This window comes from Entelurus aequoreus, linkage group LG03 (assembly GCF_033978785.1).
Source record: "Entelurus aequoreus isolate RoL-2023_Sb linkage group LG03, RoL_Eaeq_v1.1, whole genome shotgun sequence".
NCBI classification, from domain to species: Eukaryota; Metazoa; Chordata; class Actinopteri; order Syngnathiformes; family Syngnathidae; genus Entelurus; species Entelurus aequoreus.
Window position 1 is genome coordinate 59,481,369 of NC_084733.1, and position 15,142 is coordinate 59,496,510.

Consider the following 15,142-nt stretch of genomic DNA (forward strand, 5'->3'; position numbering starts at 1 on the left):
CTGGATAATTCCTGCACACATAGCAATTCTCTTAGAATAATACACAACTCACATAATGTTTTTTCTGCGATGACTGTGTCAGAGGTAGAAATGCATTCTACTGAGGTGGCAAACTATGACGCGTTCAGTTTATCGCAGCACCAAGCAAACAATCTGAAAATTCCCGTCATATCAATTCCTAGATATGGTCGAAATTATTTAAAGTGCACTACGCATAATAAACGTAACATTATTAATATTGCTACTACGGATAATTTCAACAAAAACTCCTCAAAACAGCCCACTACCTATAATATGGGCTTTTTAAACATACGATCGTTATCTTCCAAAACGTTATTAGTTAATGATGTCATTAGAGACAATAATCTTGACGTCGTTGGTCTCGCCGAGACCTGGCTCAAACCAGACAAATTTTTTGCGCTGGGTAAGGCGTCTCCTCCTGGCTATGCGGGAACGCATATTGCCCGTCCCATTAAAAGGGGTGGGGGAGTTGCACTAATATACAACAAAAACTTTAACCTTACCCCTATCCTAAATAATAAATATAACTCGTTTGAGATGCTTACTATGAGGTTTGTCACACCGCTGCCTCTCAACCTGGCTGTTATCTACCGCTCCCCCAGGGCCCTATTCGGACTTCATCAGTGAATTCTCAGAGTTCGTTGCTGATCTAGTGACGCACGCCGACAATATAATCATAATGGGGGACTTTAATATCCATATGAATACCCCATCGGACCCTCCGTGCGTGGCGCTCCAGACTTTAATTAATAGCTGTGGTCTTACACAAATAATAAATGAACCCACGCATCGCAACGGTAATACGATAGATCTAGTGCTTGCCAGGGGTGTCACCACCTCCAAAGTTACGATACTCCCGTACACTAAAGTTATTACCTTATAAAATTCGAAGTTCTGACTCATTGTCAACTAACTAATAATAATAATAATAACTACTATAGCAGCCGCAACATTAATGCTGCCACAACAATGACTCTTGCTGGCCTACTGCCTTCGGTAATGGCACCATTCCCAAATTATGTGGGCTCTATTGATAACCTCACTAACAACTTTAATGACACCCTGCGCGACACCATTGATAGTATAGCACCGCTAAAGCTAAAAAGGGCCCCTAAAAGGCGTACCCCATGGTTTACAGAAGAAACTAGAGCCCATAAATTATCATGTAGAAAGCTGGAACGCAAATGGCGTGTGACTAAACTTGAGGTTTTCCATCAAGCATGGAGTGATAGTTTTATAACTTATAAACGCACGGTGGCAGAGGGGTTAGTGCGTCTGCCTCACAATACGAAGGTCCTGAGTAGTCGTGAGTTCAATCCCGGCCTCGGGATCTTTCAGTGTGGAGTTTGCATGTCCTCCCCGTGACTGTGTGGATTCCCTCCGGGTACTCCGGCTTCCTCCCACCTCCAAAGACATGCACCTGGGGCTAGGTTGATTGGCAACACTAAATTGGCCCTAGTGTGTGAGTGTGAATGTTGTCTGTCTATCTGTGTTGGCCCTGCGATGAGGTGGCGACCCGTCCGCCCGATTGTAGCCCCCCGCGACCCGAAGGGAATAAGCGGTAGAAAATGGATGGATGGATGGATGGATAAACGCATGCTTACCTTAGCTAAAGCTAAATATTACTCAAATCTCATCCACCTCAACAAAAATGATCCTAAATTTTTGTTTAGTACAGTAGCATCGCTAACCCAACAAGGGACTCCTCCCAGTAGCTCCACCCACTCGGCAGATGACTTTATGAATTTCTTTAATAAGAAAATTGAACTCATTAGGAAGGAGATTAAAGACAATGCATCCCTATACTATACTAAGGAGTTCATCACTGAGGATTTTTCCACCTGTGACTTGTCCTTGCAGGACAAGCAGGGCCGAGTCATCCGCAAACAGGAACAATTCACAGTCGCATGCTGATGACATGTCATTTACGTATATTAGGAACAGTAAAGGTCCTAATATACTGCCTTGGGGGACTCCACAGCTTACTGAGAAGGGGGGGGGGGGGGGGGACACACACACGGTGCCGTTCACCTCTACCACCTGTTTCCTCCCCTCCAAGTAAGATTGCATCCAGCTTGATGAGGTTTTTTGAAATCCGATTGCTCTGAGCTTGTCCAACAGTATAGCGTGGTTTACGGTGTCAAAGGCCTTTTGAAGGTCCAGCATGACCATGCCACAGTATTTGCCCGCGTCCACCTCATGTTTGATGTGGTCAGTCAGATAGAGAAGGCATGTGTCAGTGGAGTGGTTAGTTCTGAAGCCGGATTGGAATTTGTACATGACTTTATTAGTAGCAAGGTATGTATCGACCTGTTCATAAACAATTTTTTCCATAACTTTCGAAATGTAACTGAGAATAGAAACAGGTCGGTAGTTACCAGTTTCTAATGTGCTACCTTTTTTAAAACGAGGAGTAACTCTTGCTATCTTGAAATCTTTTGGTACTTGGCCTTGTTTTATTGAGAGATGTATTATGTGTGTAATGATTGGGGCAAGGGTGGTGGCGGAGTCCCTGAGGAATCTGGAGGGGATGTTGGTTGTGGCCTTGTTTGGGGGGAGCGCGCTCAATTTTTTAAGCACCTCGTCAGCTGAGACCATTTCTAATTTGAAAACGTTGTTGAATACTCCTAGCTTTCTGTAGTAGGCTTTAATGTGTTCAACACCAAAACGACCAGAGAGGTGGGACAGCTTGTTCACTAGAGTTGTGGCTATGCTGGTGGAAAAGGTGCTTGCTACCTCCATTTTGTCTGTAATGAGGGAGTCACCCTCCTTGATATTGATGTTGGTGAGCCTGGTTTTGAGTTTCTGACTACATCCAGGAAGCTGGTTGTTGAGAATTTTCCAGAGCTCACGTGGCTTGTTTGCGTTTTCCTCTATTTTGTCGTGAATGTATTTTTTTTTTAAGGATTTAGTTCTTAATTTATTGCATTGCTTTTTGAGTGTTGTAAGGTGTGATTTGAGGTTATTATTGGGTTGATTATCTACTTCGGTTTTACACTTTTGGTATTCGGAGTATTTTTTGTCTCTGTCTTTTATGGCAGCTAATAGGTCCGGATTCATCCATGGTTCAGAGCGGGCTTTCATCCTGACTGTTCTCACGGGAGCCATATCATTTAGTATCGCTAAGAACGCTGTTTTGAAGCAATCCCAAGCATCTTCGACCAGGTTGCTCGTGAGCACAGGGGACCAGTCCCACTCGCCTAATTTAAGGTTGAAATCATCACTGGAGTATGTTTTAAGGGATCTGGATTGAGCTGTTATGTGGCCTTTGGCTTCGGGTTTAGCTATTTTGCGGGTGCAGAAGGTTAGATAGTGGTCGCCAAGACCACAGATCATGACCCCACTATTTTTTATTTTAGGCCGGTCTGATGTGAGAATGAGATCTATGGTTGATTGGGTGGAATCACACACCCTTGTGGGTAGTGTTATTAGCAGGGAGAGACCGTGCAGCTTGCTGTAAGATTTGAAGACAGGTTGCTGCGTTGAATATCTGTGTTCAGATCTCCAGTTATAATTTTCTCCACATTGTCTACCCCAGCTAAGCACTCCTCCAGAGCACCATACAAATCACTCTGATTAGGAGGTCTGTATACAGTCCCTACGTATTATTTTCAGGTCTCCCTATGTCTAGCATTAAAAGATTACAGTTGGTACAAAATGCGGCTGCTAGACTTTTGACAAGAACAAGAAAGTTTGATCATATTACGCCTATACTGGCTCACCTGCACTGGCTTCCTGTGCACTTAAGATGCGACTTTAAGGTTTTACTACTTACGTATAAAATACTACACGGTCTAGCTCCATCCTATCTTGCCGATTGTATTGTACCATATGTCCCGGCAAGAAATCTGTGTTCAAAGATCTCCTGCTTATTAGTGATTCCCAGAGCCCAAAAAAAGTCTGCGGGCTAAAGAGCGTTTTCTATTCGGGCTCCAGTACTCTGGAAGGCCCTCCCGGTAACAGTTAGAGATGCTATCTCAGTAGAAGCATTTAAGTCCCATCTTAAAACTCATTTGTATACTCTAGCCTTTAAATAGACCCCCTTTTTTAGACCAGTTGATCTGCCGTTTCTTTTCTTTTCTTTTCTCCTCTGCTCCCCTCTCCCTTGTGGAGGGGGAATTGCACAAGTCCGGTGGCCATGGATGAAGTGCTGGCTGTCCAGAGTCGGGACCCGGGGTGGACCGCTAGCCTGCGCATCGGTTGGGGACATCTCTGCGCTGCTGACCCGTCTCCGCTCGGGACGGTTTCCTGCTGGCTCCACTATGGACTGGACTTTCGCTGATGTGTTGGATCCACTGTGGACTGGACTTTCACAATATTATGTCAGACCCACTCGACATCCATTGCTTTCGGTCTCCCCTAGAGGGGGGGGGTCCTCTCCAAGGTTTCTCATAGTCATTCCCATCGACGTCTCACTGGGGTGAGTTTTTCCTTGCCCGTATGTGGGCTCTGTACCAAGGATGTCGTTGTGGCTTGTGCAGCCCTTTGAGACACTTGTGATTAAGGGCTATATAAATAAACATTGATTGATTGATTGATGATTGATATCAGTACGGGCTTAGCTTTTTTAAATTTGATTTCCGCCCACACAGATTCAAGGGCATTGTGGTTGAGATCAGTGCGAGTTATGTATTTTATACCCTGGTGAATATACATACAAACACCCCCACCATGTTTATTCCTGTCCTTTCTGATAACCGAGAAGTTTTCTATCTTAGGTAGGGGGGGCGGTGGTGGGTGTTGTTTTCGCGGGCTTTGGTGAGGCTGAGAACAGTGACCAGGGATGGACAAAGAAACCACTGAATCCTGTGTAGGCCGCGGGGGGTCCAGGTGCCGCGGTTTTGACCATCAGGGATTGGGGAGAGGCTGCGAGGACCTCCGCACTGGCGTAGGTGGAGAGCTAATGTTTTTAGCATAGCTCCGACAAGGTCCCGTAGCTAAGCTAGCTTCCATGGCATCGTTAGCAACAACATTGCTAGGTTTCGCCAGGTGGGACAACATTAACCGGGTGGTTACTGGTCCAAGGTTTAGTTCAGTGTCTCCTGAGAGTAGAAGTAATAGTAAAATTGTTGATTATCGATCTATCCTTCCAGTCAGGGGCTTGTTTCTTCTGTTCCGATCCGCAGTCAGGCACAAGAGAATCACGTTACCTCCAAAGCCTAGGTGCTTCGCCGATGAATTACAGAGGAGATAGAAATCCCAGTGATCGCCCTTTTCGCGTTCACGACTCTCATTCACAAGAGGGTATAGTATCTGTGGTGATTTAAAATACAAATCCGTGATCCAGGGGACAGGACTCTGTCCCAGGTGGAGGAGTTTAAGTATCTCGGGGTCTTGTTCACGAGTGAGGGAAAGATGGAGAAGGAAATCAGCCGGAGAATCGGAGCAGCTGGGGCAGTATTGCAGTCTCTCTGCCGCACTGTTGTGACGAAACGGGAGCTGAGCCAGAAGGCAAAGCTCCCGGTCTACCGAGCTATCTACATTCCTACTCTCACCTATGGTCATGAAGTGTGGGTAATGACCGAAAGAATAAGATCGCGGATACAAGCGGCCGAAATGAGTTTCCTCAGAAGGGTGGCTGGCATCTCCCTTAGAGATAGGGTGAGAAGTGCAGTCACCCGAGAGAGACTCGGAGTAGAGCCGCTGCTCCTTCGCTTGGAAAAGAGCCAGCTTAGGTGGTTCGGGCATCTCGTGCGGATGCCTCACGAGCGTCTCCATAGGGAGGTCCTCGTTGCACGTCCCACTGGGAGGAGGCCCCGCGGCAGGCCAAGGACCAGATGGGGGGATTACATCTCCTCTCTGGCCTGGGAACGCTTCGGGATTCCCCTTCGGGATTCCCCAGGAGGAAGTCGCAAATGTTGCTCTGGAGAGGGAAGTCTGGGGGTCTTTGCTGGAGCTGCTGTCCCCGCGGCCCGATTCCGGATAAGCGGTTGAAGATGGATGGATGGATGGATCCGTGATCCACAATAGAAAAAGGAGGATGTGTGGAATCATACGAGCCTTTGTTTGGATTCCACAGTGGGAGCGAAAGAAAATGCGAATGCTCATCTGGGAGACCGGAACTCATGTGCTGTCGACGCTGTATCTCTCCTTCCTCCCTATCTCTCTTTCTTTGTGTCGAGCTCCTCTCGGCTGGGATTCACACAGACATCTTCAGTCGCTTGCCCACTCAATGTCCTTCCTCTCCCGTTCAATCTTGACAAAGTCGCCAGGAAACATTTTGGCACGTACCTCCCGATGACGTAGCAGGCTGAGCAAACAAGCAGCGGTAGTATGCACAAAGTTTTACTTCTGACACCAATTGTAGCGTCCAGAAGAAGAGCACACAACGTCTGACGCTCTTTTTAAACTTTTATTGAGCAACCTATACTAACACAGCTCAACTTATCTTGTTCCTTCCACATGCACGTCTATCCTCGTCCCTCATTTCCGCAACAACAAACACTTCCTCCCTCTTCGCCAATCACTTTATGGGCGTGGTACGTTCACGACAATAGGAACTCTGAATATCACTCACTCAGGAACACAACATCAACCCAGCAGGTCGTTACAATATCGTAGAAGCCTTTCATGTCAATTTTCCAACTGTCTATCTTCCAACCTGGATCAAATTGACTAAAATATTTGGGGTCGAATATCCATTAACAAGACTTAGAAAATGTCTTCTGTGTTGGTATGTCTTGGTTAGACTATTGCAACACACTGTAAAATGGCATCAGCCAAAAAAAAATAAAAACTTATTTAGCCTCCTCTCCAAATTGCTGCTGCTAGACTGACTCTACAAAAAGAAGCAATTCTATCTCACCATAGATTCAGATGTTTCGGTGACAAAAATTCACCAGCCTATTAGCAAAATATTAAACTAAAAAAATGTTTTTCTTTACTGTACAGATAGCTTCTGGACTAATCCCCAGTATCGAGTGACGATTGACCAACTAGACACTGCATGTGGTGCCAAACAAAGAGACGAAAACATGCTGGTGTCACTCATGCAAAAGCCGGACAAAAGAAACAGAGCACTAGTCAAGAATCTCCACATCGGATTCTCAGTCTTTGAGGTGAATATTCAACTTCTGATTGTTGGCAGAAGTTTACTAAAATAGTCAATCTGAGCCATAAATTATAGTAAATTAAAATACGATATGATTGTTCAATCCCCACCTTCTACCATCCTAGTCACGTCCGTTGTGTCCTTGGGCAAGACACTTCACCCTTGCTCCTGATGGGTACTGGTTAGCGCCTTGCATGGCAGCTCCCGCCATCAGTGTGTGAATGTGTGTGTGAATGGGTGAATGTGGAAATACTGTCAAAGCGCTTTGAGTACCTTGAAGGTAGAAAAGCGCTATACAAGTATAACCCATTTATCATTATTTATAAGAATTACTTAGCTTACTCAAAAAGTTGCGTTATCGCAATGCTTCTCAAATAGCTGGGTGGTCCCCCCTGACACCTCACCGCAAGGTAGGGTACTTCCAGTATTAACATTTTTTTTCATTCTTGAACAATACACAAGCCGGGTCGTGAAAAAAAAGTATGTTTTTAATGGGGGGCATCTCAAAAAATAATTGAGAAGCACTGCCTTATCGGTTCAGATTTAAGTGACAAATATTGTTTTGATTTGTAATATGTAACGTCTTTTAAGGGAGTTAGCGGGGGATTAAAAGGAGGTTTTTGGTGGGATGATGTCAAAAGGGGGGCACCAACTGTTTAACATTGTGTCTACTTAAAAATGTGTTTGTTTGCAAACAAATATTCCAAACAAGCAGGTACACACCCCGTTTCCATATGAGTTGGGAAATTGTGTTAGATGTAAATATAAACGGAATACAATGATTTGCAAATCATTTTCAACCCATATTCAGTTGAATATGCTACAAAAACATATTTGATGTTCAAACTGATAAACTTTTTTTTTTGTTGCAAATAATCATTAAGTTTAGAATTTGATGCCAGCAACATGTGACAAAGAAGTTGGGAAAGGTGGCAATAAATACTGATAAAGTTGAGGAATGCTCATCAAACACTTATTTGGAACATCCCACAGGTGAACAGGCAAATTGGGAACAGGTGGGTGCCATGATTGGGTATAAAAGTAGATTCCATGAAATGCTCAGTCATTCACAAAAAAGGATGGGGCGAGGGTCACCACTTTGTCAACAAATGCGTGAGCAAATTGTTGAACAGTTTAAGAAAAACCTTTCTCAACCAGCTATTGCAAGGAATTTAGGGATTTCACCATCTACGGTCCGTAATATCATCAAAGGGTTCAGAGAATCTGGAGAAATCACTGCAGGTAAGCAGCTAAGCCCGTGACCTCCGATCCCTCAGGCTGTACTGCATCAACAAGCGACATCAGTGTGTAAAGGACATCACCACATGGGCTCAGGAACACTTCAGAAACCCACTGTCAGTAACTACAGTTGGTCGCTACATCTGTAAGTGCAAGTTAAAACTCTCCTATGCAAGGCGAAAACTGTTTATCAACACACCCAGATACGCCGTCGGCTTTGCTGGGCCTGAGCTCATCTAAGATGGACTGATACAAAGTGGAAAAGTGTTCTGTGGTCTGACGAGTCCACATTTCAAATTGTTTTTGGAAACTGTGGACCTTGTGTCCTCCGGACCAAAGAGGAAAAGAACCATCCGGATTGTTATAGGCGCAAAGTTGAAAAGCCAGCATCTGTGATGCTCAAGACATGGGTAACTTACACATCTGTGAAGGCGCCATTAATGCTGAAAGGTACATACAGGTTTTGGAGCAACATATGTTGCCATCCAAGCAACGTTACCACGTCTTGCTGCTTATTTCAGCAAGACAATGCCAAGCCACGTGTTACATCAACGTGGCTTCATAGTAAAAGAGTGCAGGTACTAGACTGGCCTGCCTCTAGTCCAGACTTGTCTCTCATTGAAAATGTGTGGCGCATTATGAAGCCTAAAATACCACAATGGAGACCTCCGGACTGTTGAACAACTTAAGCTGTACATCAAGCAAGAATGGGAAATAATTCCACCTGAGAAGCTTAAAAAATGTGTCTCCTCAGTTCCCAAACGTTTACTGAGTGTTGTTAAAAGGAAAGGCCATGTAACACAGTGGTGAACATGCCCTTTCCCAACTACTTTGGCACGTGTTGCAGCCATGAAATTCTAAGTTAATTGATATTTGCAAAAAAAAAATAAAGTTTGTGAGTTTGAACATCAAATATCTTGTCTTTGTAGTGCATTCAATTGAATATGGGTTGAAAAGGATTTGCAAATCATCTTATTCCGTTTATATTTACATCTAACACAATTTCCCAACTCATGTGGGAATGTTAAATAATGTTACAATTTTACTTAATAAAGAGCAAATTTGACATACTGTATTTTTATTTTGCGCCAACTGTTGCACATTGTCAATATACAAAAGTAGTTTAATGTCAGCAATTGTCTTACAAGAAGATCCAATCCATACTTGGCTGTGGTGATAGTGGTAAACTACTACCATAGTAGCAATAGACCCTGCAGAACTTGGTGTCACGCCTGAAAAAAAGTCCTGACACGCCACTGGCCAAAACCCCTTTAAGACGTCATCCGCCATTGATCCCTCTCAACAGTTGGTGCATTCAGGCCACGCCCCCGTTTTGAAATGATCCCCCCCTTTTTCTTAAATCCCAGTTAGACTTCCCAACAGTTGTTACATGATACTACTATTGTGATTTTATTTAAATGAATTAAAATGACTCAACAAGAAATTGTTTCTCTCCCTAACATCAACCAATTTTCATCAACTAGGTGCCAGAAGAAGTGAGTATATTTTCATCCTTACCAGGACCAATTCATACTCATTGTATTAAAATGGCTACCTCACAGTAATATCCTGTGCATCAAATCTAATTACAGATGAAACCACAAACAGGGAAATTCCCTGCATCTTTTTTCAGCAGAAACAAACCTGTCCTACAGACTAAAAAATATGTAAACTCCCGTGAAGTGATGGAGCTCACCACGATGAAACCTGGCGAATACCTTATTGTACCATCCACCTTTAAGGCTAACGAGACTGCCTCCTTCATCCTGACAATCCTCTCCAAGTCAGAGACCCACATTCAGTAAGATGTTAACTTGAATTATGTTGCTTAAGGTTTCAGTTAACATTTACAAGTCCAGAAAACTTAAAATATTTTTCACTATTTAGAACGCACAGAAAAAGGAAACACGTTTGTGGAAGACTTGCTCTTCCGGGTTCTCGTTCATCTTTCTGAACAATGATTTATTTTGCAATAAATGTTGTTTGTGTTCGTTTTCAGTCATATCTGTCTGTCTCCCCCTCACTCTCGTTTGTGCTCGGGTTTTCTCTCCACCATCAACAACCTTTCTCCTTCCCGACAGGTGCCTTTAACAAAGCGGCAGGTGATCAGACAAACACCCACAGCTGTGTCATCTACGCACCTGCCGCTAATCTCGAAGCCGGTCCCGACACACCCACTTCTCCGCAGGCCCCCAGGCCACGCCCCCCACATACCTCCACCGCCAGACTCAGGCCGGGACGCCGTCTGGCCGCACCTACTCCCCCGCCCCCGTGAAGGAGCGGGAAAGGAAGTCGGCCACGGCCATCTGTGCACCCGGTCTGTGGATCAATCTAAAATTGTAGGGTTGTAAAGCTAGATACCAACGGGTGATCCGCGCGTTGGCATCTTTAATACGGTGGAGCCACTGGAGGGGTTTGTGGTCCGAGCAGAGGCTGAATGAGTGCCCCAGGAGGTAGTATCGGAGGTCCCCGACCGCCCACCTGATGGCGAGGCACTCCCTCTCTACTGTGCTATACCTGGCCTCCCTTTCGGATAGTTTCCGGTTGATGTACAGGTCGGTCGACGCCCTCCACCTGCTGGGACAAAACCGCTCCCAGTGTCAGCCTGCAGACAAAATCAGGCATGTGCAGGACCGGCTCCTCGCAAAGGGCCTTCTTCACCCTCTCAAACGCCTGCTGACACTGCTCCGTCCACTGGACCATATTTGTCTACTTGCGGTCGCACCTGCCCTCCTCCTAAGTGGTACCCCAAATACTGTACTTCCCTCCGGCCAACTGCAAACTTCGCTGGGTTGGCGGTGAGCCCTGCCTGTCTCAGGGACTCGAGCACTGCCCCCACCCGCCGCATGTGTTGTTCCCAGTTGCTACTCTGGATGATGACGTCATCCAGGTAGGCAGCCACGTATGCAGCGTGGGGTTGCAGCACCCGGTCCATGAGGCGCTGGAATGTGGCGGGCGCACCGAACAAGCCAAACGGAAGTGTCACAAATTGGTACAAACCTTCCGGATTGGAAAAGGCCGTTTTTTCCTTAGACTCTGGTGACAAAGGAATCTGCCAGTAGCCCTTGGTTAAATCCAGTGTCGTGAAAAAACGGGCAGTGCCCAGCCAATCCAGGAGCTCGTCGACCCGAGGCATTGGGTATGCGTCAAAACGTGAAATTTCGTTCACCTTGCGGTAATCCACAGAACCGCACAGACCCATCCTTCTTCCCAACCAGAATAATGGGGCTGCACCATGCACTGTGGGATTCTTCTATTACCCCCAATTCCAGCATGGATTTAAATTCCTCCCGAACTACTTTGCGTTTGTGTTCGGGGAGCCTATAAGGCCTAGACCGCACCGTAACACCCGGGCTGGTCTCAATATGATGCTGGGTGAGGTTTGTGTGCCCGGGCCGAGTGGAGAACACGTCAGAAAAGCGCCGCTGCAGCTTAGCAACATCCGCTCTCTGCGCTAACGTGAGCTGATCGTCACAGAGGAGGGGAAAGGGCAGACCAGAGCGCGGGACCTCTGGCCCGAACTCCTCCTCCTCCTCAACCACCGTCACCATGGAAACAGGCTACGCCTCCTTCCATGCTTTCAGGACGTTTATATGATAAACGGAGCCACCCAAATTTATCATATAAACTTGCCGTGTGACCTCATTTCAAGCTGGATGTTGGGAGTAATACAAGCACTTTTTCTCCCGGTGAAAATTTCCTTAGCTGAGTCCCCCTGTTATACGTGCGCTGCTGATGTTCCTGGGCACGGAGCAAATTCTCGCATGACAAGTGCCCCACCGTGTAAAGTTTTGCTCGCATGGCCATGATGTATTGAATTTCGTTTTTGCTGGAGCTAGGCCCCTCCTCCCAGCTTCCTGCCGTATAATAACTCTAAAGGCGCAAAGCCTGTGGAGGCCTGAGGTACCTCCCGCATTGCAAACAGTAGGGGATCCAGCCATTTATCCCAATTTGGTTTGTCCTTGATTTATTTTGCAATAAATGTTGTTTGTGTTCGTTTTCAGTCATATCTGTCTGTCTCGCTCTCGTTCGTGCTCGGGTTTTCTCTCCACCATCAACAACCTTTCTCCTTCCCGACCGCTGCCTTTAACAGAGCGGCAGGTGATCAGACAAACACCCACAGCTGTGTCATCTACGCATCTGCCGCTAATCTCGAAGCCGGTCCCAACACGCCCCGCTTCTCCGCAAGCCCGCAGGCCACGCCCCCCACAATGTTTTCTTGTTTCACATAAGGATTGTGCATGATGGCAATTTTTTTTCAAAACAAATGCAAAGGGGAACTGCAGTTTTTTTTTAGAATTTTGCCCATCGTTCACGATCCTTATGAGAGACAAGAAGACAAGAGTTTTTGTTTTTGGTTGTTTTTTTTGCATTCTAACGTGTAAAAAATCATCTCGTTCCTGGTGGCTAGTGTGGTATATTTCTATTTCTAGTCGTGTCACTCTCCCAGGACAGAATGACTGTGTGATACATACAGTACACACTCATAATGATTGTGAGCGATAGGCACAATTCCAAAAAAATGCAGTTCCCCTAGAGTATGTTGTACTTGAAACTAGTGAGTTGAACTTCAAATCTGTAAGTGCCAACATTTTTGAAAGGTAACTCCTATAAGTTTTTAATGTACTTTCTCTTCCCACAGTGAGAATTCTGGTAGCCCTGACCATGAACATATGGATGTCGACGAGGTTGGGATACAAGCATGTTAGAACTTAAGACTGAGAGCAGGGTACAGTATACACTATGAAAGTTTGATTTTTATTTTATTATAATTGTTTTAGCACGAAGAGGACAATGGGGATATGAAAATTGTGTTCCAAAAAGTCTTTGACCAGGTAATATATGCATCTCATTTTTGCTTCAACTTTTGGCCTTAAAATTTACACATTTTAAATTCTAAAGGGGCGTTTACACATTATTACGATTATTGTGTTTCTCAAATTGCCTCCATGTCTCAACGATGACATAAAATGCTCTCTGAATGAGAACTTTCAGTTGCCACTTCTTGGCACACCATTTGTTTGATGTTAATATGAATTTCATTCTAAATTAAGCAGGTTTACAAATGTTTTAATTCTGTTTGCGTTCCTTAAACATCTGACATACCAAAGTATGTACCGTATCAAAGGACAGTAAACCTCAAAATCCTATTTCTTTACAGTATGACGGAGTGAATGCTGTGTTGCTTCAGGAACTTCTTAATGATAAAATCTTGGAAGGTATAAGCTGTATATGTCATCAAAGGAATTATTGTTGGTTGGTTCTGATGTGTGTGTTTATTTAGGAGACCTGAAATTTGGCGGGTTCAACACTGACGCGTGTCGCAGCATGGTTGCTGTAATGAGTGTATCCTTTGCTTAGGTGATACTGAAAAAGTTTTTTCAATTGTTTTTTTTTTAACCATAATACACATTCAATCTCCACTTCATTAGGTACACTAGCACAAATGAATAACATCCAATACAATACCACTGTCCAGTTCACAGTTTATCCCCTCTATTTGGGGGAGTTACGTTCCAAGAAGCTGGGAATAACTGAGAAGCCGATAAAAATGCATTTTTTTGACTAACTAAATGCTGTATCAAAGTGCAACACTACGCCGGCCCGCTCCTCCCTGCCAGCTTGACGTTGACATTGTCCTCTAATTTTTAAGATTAAAGATTAAAGTACCAATGATTGTCACACACACACTAGATGTGGTGAAATTTGTCCTCTGCATTTGATCCATCCCCTTGGGGAGCAGTGGGCAGCAGCGGCGCCGCGCCCGGGAATCATTTTGGTGATTTAACCCCCAACTCCAACCCTTGATGCTGAGTGCCAAGCAGGGAGGTAATGGGTCCCATTTTTATAGTCTTTGGTATGACTCGGCTGGGATTTGAACTCCAACCTACTGATCTCAGGGCGGACACTCTAACCACTATTTTGAATGAACATTTACAATATAAGTTACAGTTAGAGTTATTAGATTAGGTTCAACTCCAAAACCTTCTCTTCTAAATTGCCAATTTTGGCTCGCAATGAAGGATGCTAACAAAATAAATGAATAGAAACACAATCCAGGTTGAAGCCCGTAATATGCCTCACTAATAAAAAAAACAATTTAAATTGTAAATTGTATAATTAAGTCTCATCTAATGAAAAATTATTGATAGAACAGAATTCTGAGTCGTGTCTAGCCTTAATAGCCATGGTAACCATGTTTGTTTTCCTTTAAAGAGGCTAATGGTATTTCACGGCTCCACAGGCTGCTGGTTCTTCCCAACTACTGTGTGAGAGATGTTTCTCCAGTCTAAAATACATATGTCTACTAATTGTTTGCCGTTACTAAAACATGTGCAGACTTGATAGCATACAAAAAGCTGATCTACTGAGCTTGTGCATTGAGGATTACATCTTTTATATGAGAAATAGAGCGAACACAATACATCAAGTCGGTATGTCTTCAAATAGCCTAAATGTTGATTATCAGAACGTGGGAGGAAAAGATGCAAATGTATTGGAATCATTTAGCGGTTTTTTTTCGGCCGCTGTTTTGCGTATATATTTAGTACTTCTGGAATGTACGTGCAAATTGGTAGTTTTACATAAATGGCTGCAAGAAAGGAGGTGATTGCATTGCAATAACAGTCGCTAGAGAGAGAATACTCCATCAGTGTGTGTCTCAACATATTTAGACTGTCAGAAATAAAAACATTAAACTTAGCAATGCGATTTTATAGCTGTTTGATTAAATATGAGTCTTTAATTGATTCATTTTGGTGTCTGTTAATGTTCTTAAATAAAGTTTGTATACATATATATATATATATATATATATAATTTTGTATTTAT

At 44.3% G+C, this 15,142-nt stretch overlaps 1 protein-coding gene across 4 annotated transcripts in view; it reads left to right on the plus strand.

Annotated features, from left to right (window-relative positions):
• Positions 1–15,142, plus strand: part of zgc:136872 (uncharacterized protein LOC678524 homolog) — a 70,205-nt gene that overhangs the window by 38,241 nt on the left and 16,822 nt on the right. For all 4 annotated transcript variants that reach the window (XR_009825333.1, XM_062042312.1, XM_062042311.1 and 1 more), the window contains exons 11-17: positions 6,913–7,079; positions 9,796–9,807; positions 9,904–10,112; positions 12,954–12,999; positions 13,093–13,146; positions 13,473–13,530; positions 13,596–13,657. Coding sequence is in view for 3 of the 4 variants with exons in the window: in XM_062042312.1 (XP_061898296.1) it covers positions 6,913–7,079; positions 9,796–9,807; positions 9,904–10,112; positions 12,954–12,999; positions 13,093–13,146; positions 13,473–13,530; positions 13,596–13,657 (608 nt within the window). In the remaining variant the exon portion in view is untranslated. The remainder of the gene's footprint in view (positions 1–6,912; positions 7,080–9,795; positions 9,808–9,903; positions 10,113–12,953; positions 13,000–13,092; positions 13,147–13,472; positions 13,531–13,595; positions 13,658–15,142) is intronic.